General features: G+C 44.3%; 1 protein-coding gene across 7 annotated transcripts in view; it reads left to right on the forward strand.

The window, feature by feature from the left end:
- Positions 1-13698, forward strand: part of NT5C2 (5'-nucleotidase, cytosolic II) — a 61885-nt gene that overhangs the window by 43656 nt on the left and 4531 nt on the right. For 6 of the 7 annotated variants that reach the window (XM_065639482.1, XM_065639484.1, XM_065639486.1 and 3 more), the window contains 10 exons: positions 4141-4258; positions 5631-5726; positions 7083-7174; positions 7366-7423; positions 8747-8840; positions 9832-9885; positions 11062-11145; positions 11884-11925; positions 13060-13167; positions 13506-13572. In XM_065639482.1, the coding sequence (XP_065495554.1) occupies positions 4141-4258; positions 5631-5726; positions 7083-7174; positions 7366-7423; positions 8747-8840; positions 9832-9885; positions 11062-11145; positions 11884-11925; positions 13060-13167; positions 13506-13572 (813 nt within the window). Of the gene's footprint in view, positions 1-4140; positions 4259-5630; positions 5727-7082; positions 7175-7365; positions 7424-8746; positions 8841-9612; positions 9729-9831; positions 9886-11061; positions 11146-11883; positions 11926-13059; positions 13168-13505; positions 13573-13698 lie in introns of those variants that run through there. The other variant, XM_065639488.1, reaches the window with a different exon arrangement.

A 13698-nucleotide genomic window follows, 5' to 3' on the forward strand; every position in this document is an offset into this window, starting at 1 on the left:
CACTGAGCTGATGATCTAAGACTGCTTTGTGGATATGAGGACAGAATTTTGCCTGCAGGTTGCACGATTACCAACTGTGCCTCTTCTATAAATCAGTTGTAAGTGTATTTGGAATAGCTGCCAGGCCGGCTTCTGAGCTTACCAGAGGACAGAGCTCCAGTCCCACATGGCACAGAGCTGTTGCAGTTTTAAAATCAGTCTGATTTTTTTCTTTAACAGGGGAGCCCAGTGTAACTCCGTCAAGACTGGAGTGACACTCTGAATCTGCATCTGCCTCATGTGAGTTAAAATCCTGGCAGCAGCATTTTGCATAAGCTGGAGCCTCTGTAGAGATCTTTTTTTTTTTTTCCTTTTCAGGAAGGCTATAAAATTGTTTACTGTGTGTGTCTTGGCAGCAAAGGTAAAAATGATCACACAAATGCATGAGAATTGCATACCTTACTGCACAACCCCTGCTCATTCCAGATCGGCTTCCCTCCTAGCACGTACTGTGTGAGGGATGCCCACGCTCATCACAGACCTGAAGGCTTGCAACGTTCACTCCTGGGGTACTGCTATTCGCCTTTCAATAGTATAATGTTAAGCCAAGTGGTGGTATTATGGGGAGGCTGAAATGCTGTCAACTGGCTTCTGTTTTGTTTTGTTTTGTTTTTTAAGATTTGGTTGTTTTCTTTCCACCCTGGTTGCATAATCCATGAGTGCTGGGTGTCGACTGCCCTGCATCACCCGAGCATTTGCCTGTGTTGGAACACAAACTATTGAAATATCATGGTCCTCTGGAGCTGAGGACTTGGCCCAGGGGCAGAGACATGGACATCAAGTAGTAGAAAGAGAAACATAAATCAGAATAAGATGTAAATTGTGCCTTGGTCTTACTGTCATCCCATGTGCGAGTCATCTTGGGCAAGGACGCTCTGAAAATGGGTTTGTGGTTCTGCCTCCTCAGCTGTCACAGAGCTGGGGGTGCCTGTAGAGGGTGAAAGAGCTCAGTGTGGGAGACGCTGCATGGCAAATAGCTGAGTTCATGGCATCGCCATGACGTAGAAATTATCTCCAGTTGTGGCCTCAGCAACCAGGTCTGAGGGAGGGTGTTTGTCCCAGGAATATTTTAAACTATTTTTTCATCATGCAGCTGCAGATCTGTCCTCTACTCTTTTTTTCTTGCAGATGATTGAAGTAAACAAGAAATGAGAGAGTGGCCAGCCCTGTGTACAATATTGAAATACATTTTTTTGGTAGTAATGCATATAAATAGGGCGTCTTCCCTGAGCGTGCTGCCGCAGTTGCAGCAGTGTTAGCCTGTTCATACTTGATCTGGAGGAGGTGGATCGTTTGTTTGCCTGGAAGCTGATGTTATTCAAACAGACATTTGCACAGCTTATGAGAAATGTCAGTGGGTTGTGGCTCATACCCATTGATGCAGCACGTGCTGTGGTGTCAGGTGCTCTCAAGGTGGGCTCGGTGAGCTCTCAGTCTCTTTCCAGCTGTGTGTCTAATTAAAGGAAAGTTTCTCTCGAACAATAAGTATGATGGTAACTCAACAATGTTTATTGTCCCTTTCCCGTTTCCAGGAGTCCAGTTTCTCGAGTCTCTGTTTAGTTTGTATATCAAGGAGAAGGCTCTTGTTTTTCAGATACTGTGGAGTGGTAGAAAAATAGAGAGGCATGAATGAGCTAGTAGTTTGGTTTTATTCAAAGACAAGTCAGGAAAGCAAAATCTGGAGCTTGAGAGGTAAGGGGAATAGCTGCCCTCCAAAAAGAAACATTCAGATGAACGCTGTTGCAGTACTGCCTCAACAGAGACTTGGGATGATGAAGGCTGAGGTTGATACCTGTTCTTCAGCCTTTTTCCTACCGGTGCTTCAGCTCGTTGCCTTACAGAGTTGAAAGGAGGTCTGTAGTGATAAATCTAAGAGGGGCAAACACAGAAAGGAAGAAACTGAGTGAGGGCATTTTGTGAGCAGCTGGCCACACGTCCCACCACAGCTGTTCTCTGATGGAGTGTGAACAAGATGCACAGGTTGTTTAACAGAAAGCTCTACAGTTGCCTTGGAAAGGTTCTGCTGGAGCTGTTGATGAACCACTTCTGCTTGTCCAGAGGAGATGCCAATGTGCTCCTTGAAATTCTTTGTGTCTGGGCAGCATCACCATGGTTGGTGAGTTGATGAAGATCAGGGTTTCCTTGGAGAAATGTTTTGTTTTGGAGTGATGTTTTGTGGATAGGTTGGTAGCATGGTCAAATTCTCTGGAAGCTAATGAGGAGGAGTTCAGCAGCTTCATGGACAGCGCAGAGGACTGGAGGCTGTTTCACATAACAGAGAGATTTGCAGCACTTTTGCTTTCTGAGAGTATGTATGGATGTGTTTATTACTGTTTTCTCTGGAAAGTACCTTTACTGTCCTGCATCAGAGGAATTCCTTTTCCAGATGGTGCTCTGGTGTCACTCACAGTGTTGTGCATCACCTAACTGCCTTTTGCTCCCTCCAACTCTAGCTCACTCCCCAGAATTGCCTTGTCAGTCACTGCTTTCTTCATTAGCTGTAATTTTGATTGCTTATTCCTATCAATTGCTCAATCAACCCTTCCTCTGCTAAAGGACAGAAAAGACTACGTGTGTTCAATCTTGTATCCTATTGTTGACGTATGCCATCGCTATAATAATGCTTGAAGATTTTGATAACGGTTTTATTTGTTTTACTAGTCTGATTAAGAAAATTAAAGGTTTGCTTATTACATTTTTAATGGTGTTACTTGAATGGGGAATATTAATTCTTAGGATTCTGGTGCTTTTTAGATTATTAAGAGATACGGGAGCCCTCTGCCATGGTTACTATAATCCGAGTCTTTTGACAGTCTCTTTTATTCTGTTGTCCTTGCCTTTTTAGTGTTTTTGTAATATTTATATATTTGTGTTCTCCTCTCAGATTGATCTTCTGTATTGCAGTGTATATATGGTGGTGATTACCTGGGCAGTATAGACAATGTGTATTAATATATATATTGAGGCCCATAGATGTGCCAGATCTCTCTCAGGAAAAGCAGTGTGTCTTCTAATGAGCTTACTGTGTAATTTGCACATTTTTGTATTTTACTCAGCTAAATTTGAAATATTGAAGTGTTTGAGACAGTTGGGCTTTACTGAACCTAAGGTAACCCTCATTGCACTCGAGAGTTGTATTTGACCTTGTTACATCTTAGAACAAATTTAAGACAGTGAAATGCAGGAAATGTAAACACACTGTCAGAGGAACACAGTGATTTCCATCTGTCATAAAAACACAGTTATTTCCTTTTAAATGTTGATTTAATGATCTGATTAAGCAGTAACATTTCCAGTACATGAGAAGGTCATTTGCAGGCAGAAGACGGGCCTGATGGCAGGAGTGACTTGGTTGAAGTCTTTTGCATTGGGCTAAGGTGTATGTCACAGATGAGCAGCTCCTCTGAAATGTGAGAACAGTAAGCTTGCTTAAAAGAATAGTATTTTGATGCACAGGGGTAATGGCTAACGGATTTTTACAGTACCATATGGTATTATTAACAAGCAAGTCGTATGTTAACTTGACAGCTCTACCTTCAAGCTAACATAGTCTGCAGCAAATATAAATTCTCCTGGGATGAAATCTGGAGAAAATACTAAGCTTTGGGATTGTATCCAGAGCAGTAACAGTAGCACAGCAGTGATGCATTTCAGGCTTTCTAACCGTGAATACATGTGTTCCCAAAATTATTGGTTTCTTCATGAGCTTTGCAAAAACACAGCAAATCAAAACCTGATGGGAGCAGGTGGAACAGGGAGTGTTCGTGCATCTGCCTAATGGGACTGCGGGGAGCGGAGCTGCAGTGTGAAATACGTTTTCCTGATGCGGAGAGCTGTGATAGACCAACGCGTATTTCATCTGGTGCGCTCTGTTGCTGAAACCTGAACTGTGGCTCCACTCAGTTGCAGTCCTGGGGTGTGAGCTAATCCCACCGTAGCTCCGGGCTGGGGACCCGAGGCAGCAAAGGGCAGGAGTGAAGAAGGGAGTGTGTGATGTGGAGGAGGGAGGAGGGCAAATGGGTACTTTACTTTTAACTGCCTTCTTGTTTAACACCCTAGCTGTTTTCAACATTTTCTAACTGAAATCTCATCTTGGTACAGTGTATAAATCCCCTGAATACGAATCTCTTGGATTTGACCTGACGGTAGAAAGATTAGTTTCCATTGGATACCCTCATGAACTGCTCAATTTTGTGTATGATCCTGCATTCCCTACCAGGTAAATGACTTACAGATACTGACCCAGCCTGCTCTAGGCCTTGAATATTTGTTCTATAAAGTTCATAGGCACCATGTGAGGCCAGGTGTTCAGAGTTGTGCCTGTGGAGCTTGTGGTTGTCCACAGATAAGGGGGAAGGGAGCAGACTGCTCCAGTATGTGGAGGGCCTTTGTGCATGTGAGTCCGTGCCAGCAAAGTGGGACAGTGCAAGAAAAGAGGCCTGCTGAAAACATGGCCCAAAGAGAACCTTTCAAAGCTAAGACACCACAGACACTATTGGACTGGGAGTTAAATCAAAACCAAGGGGAGAAGGAGCCTTTACTGTCCATGAGCCTTCTGGAATGTCTCAGGACATTTTTCTTTAATGATTTTAATTAATAGTGTCCTGGTGCATAAGACATCCTGAAAATTAAGCTGACAGCAAACAACAGTAAGACTGGGACCAATCCATTTGACTTGTCTAGATGAATCAAATGCCAAAAGTGAAGAGTGCAAAGTTACTAAATTATTACATTTTGTCTTTTGGTAGCAGAGATAAAAAAGGACATTACTTGTTTTAAACAAGGCTTTTGATCTAACTCTGCACCTCTAAGTTGTTTCTACTTGTACTTGTGCTGGATTTTGCTTTTTTGGCTCCTTTGGAGCTTCTTTACAAAAGACCGGACCAGAGGTTCTGTTGGTTCTGGTGCTCCAGTTTTCACTCTGGCAGCCTCCTTCCTTCCCTCTTCTCAGCATGTTCTACACCGAGACTGTTGCTGGGTGCGCCCATGCCCATAACAAGAGAGGAGCCCTTCACAAACCTGCGATGAAGAGTCCTTTAAATCCATGGCCTTCATCCCAGGGAGGGGACAGAGGCTACTAAATAAGTGAGACAGAGTTTTGCTGGAGTTGGAACGAGGAATGTCCAAAGCATTTTGCGTAATAGTTAAATGCCCCATCTGGTTCTGTCTGTGACAGAGCGATGAAAAAGAGGGAGAAAATTCCTTTATCACACCTCGCTTTTCCTTGCAGCCCAGCAGGGCTGTCAGGTAACCACAAACACAGGTGTCAGATTTGTGATTCTGTGGAAGGAGTCCCCATCTTCCCTGGGATGTGCATAGCTAAGCCTCTGCTGGGTTAAACGGTTCCATTTTCAATTCTATGGAGAGCAGATTGGCTTTACCTTTCACCTGGCAATGCCAGGCTCCTGTTGCTCACCTGCAGCCAGGTAAGAGGGACAGTAGGGACCCCATCTGTGTAACAGCAACGCTGTTTTGATGCCCCGTGCCAAGTGAGCAAGCTGTTCTAGAGCTGATTTTGGAAAGCAGTGCTATTAAAATGTTCACCACTTACAATGCACGTGTCTTCATATCTTAAATTGCTTTCTTAACAGAGGCCTGGTGTTTGATACCCACTATGGAAACTTGTTGAAAGTTGATGCCTATGGGAACCTTCTAGTGTGTGCACATGGCTTTAATTTCCTCAGAGGGTGAGTACTGACTCATGGCTCATCTTTTTCACTTAATAAGCTCTTTTGTGTCCCTGATCCTCAGGGCACCCATTGTATGAGGAGGTGTGGGGACTCCACTAACAGCAGGTGCTGTATTGGTGTTCCTACAGCTCCCGGATTGACTGGGAACGTGCTGAGGGTCCCAGACACAGCAACAGCCCAGGGTATTTATAGTGGAAAGCTCTGTGCCAGCACAGGTACATCAGCAGTGTGCTGGGAACAGAAGAAAATGTGCTGTGGGAAGGGGCTGATGGTATAATCCATGGGCTGTCCACCTGTCCTGGCACAGTTTAACATCAGCAGCTTGTCAGTTTAAGGCAAAGCCATTGTGCAAGAGCTCCTGGGAGCAGAGAGGACCTGTGCCCTGTGGAACTGTTAACTCCACAGCCATTACTAAGAAAGGTCGAGGGCCTGAACTAGCTTGGGGAAGGAACAAGCTCGCTCTGTCCCTTTGTGTTTCTGACCTTCGAGGGTGTTAGAAGTGAGGCCTCACATGCCATTTCCTGCAGCCTTCCCTGGCTGCTTGTTTCTCTTGCCCCAGAGAAGGTGCTTTAGGAAGCAGAGGGGACGGCGGTGCTACATGCCTGATGTGTCCCGGCAAATCCCCTTGTATCCCTGCTGCACGGATGGAGGGATGGATGGATAGATGGATGGATGGAAGGCAAGCGCAGGCCAGCTCGGGGCCCCCAAGGTGACAAGCCTTGTCATTGCAGGCCTGCGAGTCCTTGCATCGGGAAGCCGGAATTTAGAAAAAGCCCTTATATATGCACTCAAGTTCCTCTTTGAGTCAGAGCTGATCTTCAGAAGCTTCAGAAATGAAGGAAACAAGAATAATTAAATGCCTTTAGTCATCGCCACCCTGCTGATTAATTGCGGAGGGCCCCAGGCAAGCCTCCCGCAGCACAGCCCTGCGCTCCCCTGCTGAAAGCTGCTCGGAGGAGTGTGAAGCAACACATGGAAAGTGGGGGAAAGTTTAAGATAAGCAAACAATGAAAGTGCAGATGATTTAAGGCATTCTCATAGCCAGCAGCATGGGGCTTAAGGTTGAGTTGTGGACTCTTGACCGCTCTGTTTCCCTGTGTGGGCTCTGTTCAGTTTGCTGACTCAGCAGTGAGGGCTTTGTGCCCGACTCTGCCGGAGCCGGCACGGGCAAGGGAACGCCGGTGGATGCAGTTTTGCTCTTGTGCCGCTAGTGCATGTGGTAAAGCTGGTTGTTGATTAAAGCACAACAGATTTTAGTTAATGGACCCTGCTACAACTGTGTTTTGCTGGTCAGAACATTTTATCCTCATTATTTTTTGTGGTTTCATTTTTCTTCACCTTATCTATTCTCAGGCCTGAAACACGGGATCAATATCCAAATAAATTTATCCAGAGAGATGACACAGATAGGTTTTACATTCTGAACACATTATTCAATCTACCAGGTGAGTATAATGTGAGCCAACACAGGCCTGTTTCTGTGCCTTTGAAGCCAGTAAAGCTTTGTTAATGTCTTACTCTACTTATCTGTTGGTGAGTTTTTTGCATTAACTTTCTTTTTTCAGGCACAGGGCCCAAATTTAACTGGCTATATGCTGTTGTCCCTGTTTTAAAATCTTGCTTTGTTTCTTTGCAGAGACCTACCTATTGGCTTGCCTAGTGGATTTCTTTACTAACTGTGACCGGTACACTAGGTATGTATTCCCTCCGGTTCGAGGTGCTGATAGTACAGTGAGATTATTATTATAAAGAGCAATACAGCACAGATGGAGCTGTTCTTACTATCAGTGGAGGCCCCTCAAGTGGTTTTGGTGGGGAAAAGTTCAGGCCTCATATTATTTTGACATTTAGAGAACTTAGTGGTGACAAGATGATCTGTGTGTACAGCAGAGACTGGTTATGAGGGTCTCCTTCACAGGATATATCAGTGTCACCATCCTAACCGATGCTGGTATTTGGGCGAGCTTCTAAGACCACACACTTATTACAGAGTGATTACCGGCACCAGAGAGCTCATTTTGAACCCACGTCCGTTGGAGCCATGTTTGAACTGGTAACTGAAAGGCTAAATTTCCTCAGCCAGTTACCACAAGTCCCTCATGTCATAATTGAGGACTTTGTTCGCTTAAAGGTGAAATGTGCAGGCACAGTGTGGTGTAAAAGGCTCTTTGTGCAACATGAGTACTTACCTAGTTTTCAAACAGGTATAAGCATAAAAACAAGCTGTGGTTTGAACTGACAAATGTGAATGCTGCTGTGCTGCTGACTCATGTGATGGGTCATCTTTACATATTATGTGAGTGGAAGGCAAAGGTTTAACGGGATTTTACCTGGGAGCAGGGCAACTGTTTATACTGAGAATCCATCAGGTGAAGTGTCCTCTCTCAGGACAAGCGTGATGGTTGCTGTCATAATAAATACAGCTCTATTTAATCCTCCTTGATTTCTTCTGATGCAAACTCTCATGGGTATCTCAAAGATACCTCCACAGTGTCTTGTAGAGGAAATTTCTCATGTGAACTCTTAACTGTTCAACACAGAAGCAGTTCCTCCTCTCAGCAGTGAGCATTACATTTAGTTGATTTCCATGGCACCCCTTTCTTTAGTGTTGGAAAGAGGGAGGAAGAACAGCCCTTTGCTTATTTTCTCAGTACCATTCATCTTTTGTGAAATGCTGCAAACTGCACAGTCCCAGTCTTTTTTCCTTCTTGTAATACTGTGGAGGAGAAATAAAAGTTGCAGTGACAGAAAGCTGTAGTACTGCTATGGAGGCACAGGCCCTTAGTTAGGAGCTTGCATCCTAAAATTTTAAACAAATGTTCTTGGGTAACACGCAGTTCCTGTTAAACTCTGGTTGTAGCCTTCTTTCAGCTCTGAGCCGTGGTAAAGTAGTTAATAAGCAACCATTACAGTAAGATGAAAACACAAGCTCCAAACATTTTGAACTGTCTCTTTCCTTGATGTGTTTCTTACCTGCTATGACTGGCCACTACAATCTCTCTTCTTTCTCCTCACAGCTGTGAAACAGGGTTTAAAGATGGAGACCTCTTCATGTCCTTCAGGAGTATGTTCCAGGATGTCAGAGATGCTGTTGACTGGGTTCATTACAAGGTGATTGCAAGAACTCCTTGGGACGTCTATAGTTGTAAATGAGTTACAGAGACTAGTGTGTAATTAATGAGTTAAGATGTGTTATTCCAGTTTTGGGCAAGAGCCCTGCTTTGCTGCCTAGTGAGCAAATAATAAATCGCAGTGGCATGTAAGTCAAGATCTTGACTGCCCTCCTAATACTGAAGCATATCTGTCTTGGCTTCCTATTCCTTTTTATTGTATTGTACTGTAATTCATGGGCTTCAGAACGTGATGCCATGATATTATTTGCACTTACAGTCCACAACTTGTATGTGGTCCTGATTACTAAAACAGCATTTTACTATAAATAGTTTACATTGGTACTATCTTATGTTGTCTGAAAAGTACCTGCATTAAACAGATAAACTCTTATCTATTTAGAGTGGAGAGGAAGTTCATCTTTTTCACACGCTTGTGCACAAACTTAGAATATAATTTTGTGAGCATTAACATCTGGTTAAAGACGTGATTTTTCTTGTTCTTTCTCATTCAAGAGGTCTGTTGGGGAGGGATGGAGAACCATCACAGGAGAACTCTGCTCACAGTTGTACTTGTGTTGGTCCTTTTAGCCATGCAGAAGTCAGGAATCTTTTTTTCTTTCCTTATGCAGTGTTGTGGGATACATGTTGGAATTGGCCTTTGAGTAAAGCATTATGGTCAGTGTTGGAGACAGGTCGTTGACTGTCTTGTTTGGTATGGCAAATCTATTTTTTGTTTGTTTCTATTGTATTCCCTTCTGAAAGGGTTAAAATGCTGTTGAAGTGGATTATTTACCATGGTGAGGGAATCGATGGATCACTGAGTTTGTGATGGTCCCTGCTACTCAAAGCCTCTCATCTCTAGAGTCACTGGTTCAGATTCGCCCTGGTTTGTACTTTCACAGCATTTTAAAGTGTGAAAGTTGGCATTACTTTGATGTCTCTTACATCATAAGTTTCCATTCCCTCACTGGGTTCTGTTTCTATTTCAGGGATCACTCAAGGAAAAGACCCTTGAAAATCTGGAGAAGTATGTGGTGAAAGATGTAAGTGTGAAGTTACTTTGTGCTATGTGACATTCTATACTGAGTAAGCAGGCAAGATATAAACATGCTGATTTGCTTTACTATATTATGAAACAAATAACGCTGTGATTTCTATTGTAATAACCAAAGACAAAGTGGAAAGTTTGGATGCAGCCTTTATTCTGAGCCAGTGATCCACGTGATTTCGTATTCACGTACACCTTTTTTATGTAAAATATAAAAGCTAGAGGAAATGTTATCACGGGACACAGGTGAATATGCTGGCAAGGCTCATGTTGTTTATTTTGGTGGTGAAAGCAACTGTGTTCCTGACCATGTTTCCTCTGCCCAAGCAGACCTCTTTTTAAAAAGCAACAAATTAGCATCTTTTTAGACAGAAGTATTCCTTAGCCATCTAACAAAAATGTTACATGCATTTAACCATGAGGGACTGAGGGAAAGATCCTGAAAGACTCACCAATGCCCGGTCTCTTGATAGCCCCAAGGGTGTGTTCAGCACATCTGATTGAGCAAACACCACTGCTTCCTTTGCTCTTGCCCTCTCTGCAGTGTGTGAGGCCTCTGTGGACCACTTTTGGTATAATTATTCTTTAGTTTAGATGAGCTCTGCAGTAGAGTATCACTTTAAAGCAGTTAACCTTGTTTCTAGTTACATGCCTGCAAAATTCTTAGGAAACCGTCCTGTGAGGTAATCATCTACTCTGGCAATGGACTGAGATTTATGATTCTATAAAAATAGCCCTAGGAATAAACTCTTCCTAATCCAAGGTTGGAATTATAATACGCTCCAACTTGCGGCTCGTGTGAGCTCAGATTTCACCTGCCTCTGGGCCCATTTCGGGAGCAGACTTGGAGCCGGCGGAGCTGCTGCAGCGTGCCTGGCACGGAGCAGGTCGGTGGGAGCAGCACAGGGTGCCTGGCGCTGGGTTTGGCAAAGGCACCGCAGCCCTGCTGAGCCTGCCCCCTCGCCCGCCTCCCCTGGGCCATGCTCCGGAGGGTGTTACGTGGAAGGGAGTAGAAGCTTTCCTGGCTCTGGCCAGTGCAAAACAGGTGGGTTTGATTGTTCGTTGGTTTGATTTGCTTTCTTTTGGCTGGTGGGATCATAGTTGAGAGTGTTTTGCCCCTGATGAATCTCTGTAACTTCTGTGTGTGACTTTCATGTCCCTTGGCTTTCAGGGGAAGCTGCCACTACTGCTCAGCCGCATGAATGAAGTTGGGAAGGTGTTTCTCGTCACAAACAGTGACTATAAATACACAGATGTAAGTCCTGCTTGAATTATTGTGTTTGGTGTATAATGGAATAAGCAAAAGCCAGCCATTCATTTGTATGGGTTTTGGTAGGACATCTGGTGGAGAACCAGGTGTTTTCTAAGCTAGATGTAGGATGGTTTAGTGGTGAATGCAGATTAAGTCTTGAGGCATCTTTTGTAGTCCTGGTTCTGCTACTGACCTAGTATGGGCCTGGCTTAAGTCCCTCTGTGCCTTACTCAGCTCCTTGGCAATTAAAAGGCTGAAAGAGAAAGCGATACTCGTTTTAGATTTCAGCATCCTTTAAAATGCAGAACTTTCCTTTGATGTGAGATAGTTCTGAGTACAGACAGCTCACCAAGGCCATGGTCCTGGAGAGGTCTAAGAGGGCTCTCTGCTGTACTGCAGGAATAGACACGGTTGCTTCAACTCCAGGTCAATGTCAGGATATTGCAACACAGCTAATCCAAATATTTATGTGCCATTTTAAAGCATTGCAAGATATACCTGAAGCAGTGTGTAGATTCCTGTGGCAAATGTGTTATTTGATTATAGATATTACTGTTTTAATTCTGTCACTATAAATTCCATCCATTAATTTTATGTCCAAATCTTATGCTGGCTTTCCTTTAAATCTTGAAAATAAAGTTCTGTAACCTGAAGAGATACAAGCAGAAAAATATGCTTCGATAAACTACGTAAATGGATGTTTAAAAATGCATCTCTGAATACTTTCTTTCTGTCTTTCAGAAAATTATGACTTACTTGTTTGATTTTCCACACGGACCAAAGGTATGTGACATCTAGACTGCAGTTCCAATAGGACTTGATGTGCCTAATTATCTGTGTAGCTGGAAAGCATTTTAATCCTGCTTCATTGGCTGCATGGGATTAGTTGCTTTAATCTGGTTAAAATACACTTGCTGTTTTGTGTCCTATTTGAATAGGATCAAAGCAAATACAATACAACAAAGAGAAAAGAGGCATCATCTGGTCTCAAGCAATAATCTGTGTTAATGATAATATTATTTTAGTGATAACACGTTTTAAACTGTCGCATTTTGCAGCCAGGTTTATTAGAAATCTTGCACAACGATTTAGATAATTGTTAAAAAAGAAACTTTAAGCAAAGGAAAGAGTTTTATAAAACAGCAGAAATATTTATGGGTGATGGTGCCTTCACTATGGTATCTCCAAAAGTTCTAATCATGATTTTCTGGTCTTCTGAGGTCAAAACTCGGCCCTGCAACTTTTTGAGAGAGAGCTGAATTTATATTACCTTCTCAGTCTCCCTGTGGGAGGCTATCTCATGCTCAAAAGACATGTTTTCGCACTGTGCTCTAAAGGTAGAAGATGGCCAAGTGAGAAATTTTCAGAACATGGAAAATCACCACAACTGGTAACTCAAAAAAGTCCTTGCTGTGGTCTTGATGTCAGAAGGAGCGGTTGCATGGAGCAGAAAGGGCTCATGAACACCCAGTGTCCTTCAGGCAGGGCTGTGGTTCGGAGCCGTGCTCTGTGGAATTTTCCCACTCCTGGCAAATGTATCAGCGTGGCCTTGTAAGGCTGAAGCTGTGAAGTCACATCTGTCTGGGTCTATGCCTGATGTCACCTTCAGAAATGGTGGCAGCAGTGTCATTTACAGCATCTCTTCACACGACAGCTGTGCTGTGACATGGATGTTCAGTGCAGTTCTCTTGTCTCACGCCACATTCTCAGTCCTCACTGCTGGGCTGGGTTGGGATGGGATGGGCTCGCTGCGAAAGGGGAGTGCTCTTAGCATCATACCACATGAGGCACAAGCAAGGGGATTTTGCCGGACCAACAGTGTCACAAGGTTATGGCTACGGCCAGTGACACTCCAGTTAAACTCCCTGTGGTTGATTGTGTTGTGCCTGATTCTGGGGTTTGGTTTTGCCTTTGCAGCCTGGGAGCGCCCATCAGCCATGGCAGTCCTACTTCGACCTGATCCTGGTGGATGCACGAAAACCCCTCTTCTTCGGGGAAGGCACCGTGTTGCGGCAGGTGGACACGGTGAGTGGCACATGGAGGTCACCTCTATGGCTGGAAGGACTCTCACACCTCCGCTGTGACATCTCTTAGTGTCAATGGGCACTAAGTGTTTAGGCCACACTTGCCCTAGAGATGGTGGGCTGGATTCTCCTCTTAGCGATTCCTGAGCAACCCCATCACCTGGGACGCAGCAGATCTCGAGGCTTTGCTGGCTTCCCTAACGTACTGCAGGTGGCATTAGGAAAAGAATGTGAAAAGCCACCTCTAGGCTGTCTGGGAGTGAGAGACACAAAAATTATCGATAGGACAGAAAAGATCCAGACTGCTGATCCGTACTAACACAATACCTCTTTCCTCAGGTGACTGGGAAGCTGAAGATTGGTACCTACACTGGCCCGCTGCAGCACGGCATCGTGTACTCGGGAGGTGAGGCGAGAACCCTTCTTGTCCTGTGGCGCGGCTCTGACATACCCCTGTGGCCTTCAGCCACTCTGGCCATGAGAGGACTCATGGCAGGCCCCAGGCAAGGTTGTGTTTCCCAAAGCACAGTGT

This window comes from Caloenas nicobarica, chromosome 7 (genome assembly GCF_036013445.1).
Source record: "Caloenas nicobarica isolate bCalNic1 chromosome 7, bCalNic1.hap1, whole genome shotgun sequence".
NCBI lineage: Eukaryota > Metazoa > Chordata > Aves > Columbiformes > Columbidae > Caloenas > Caloenas nicobarica.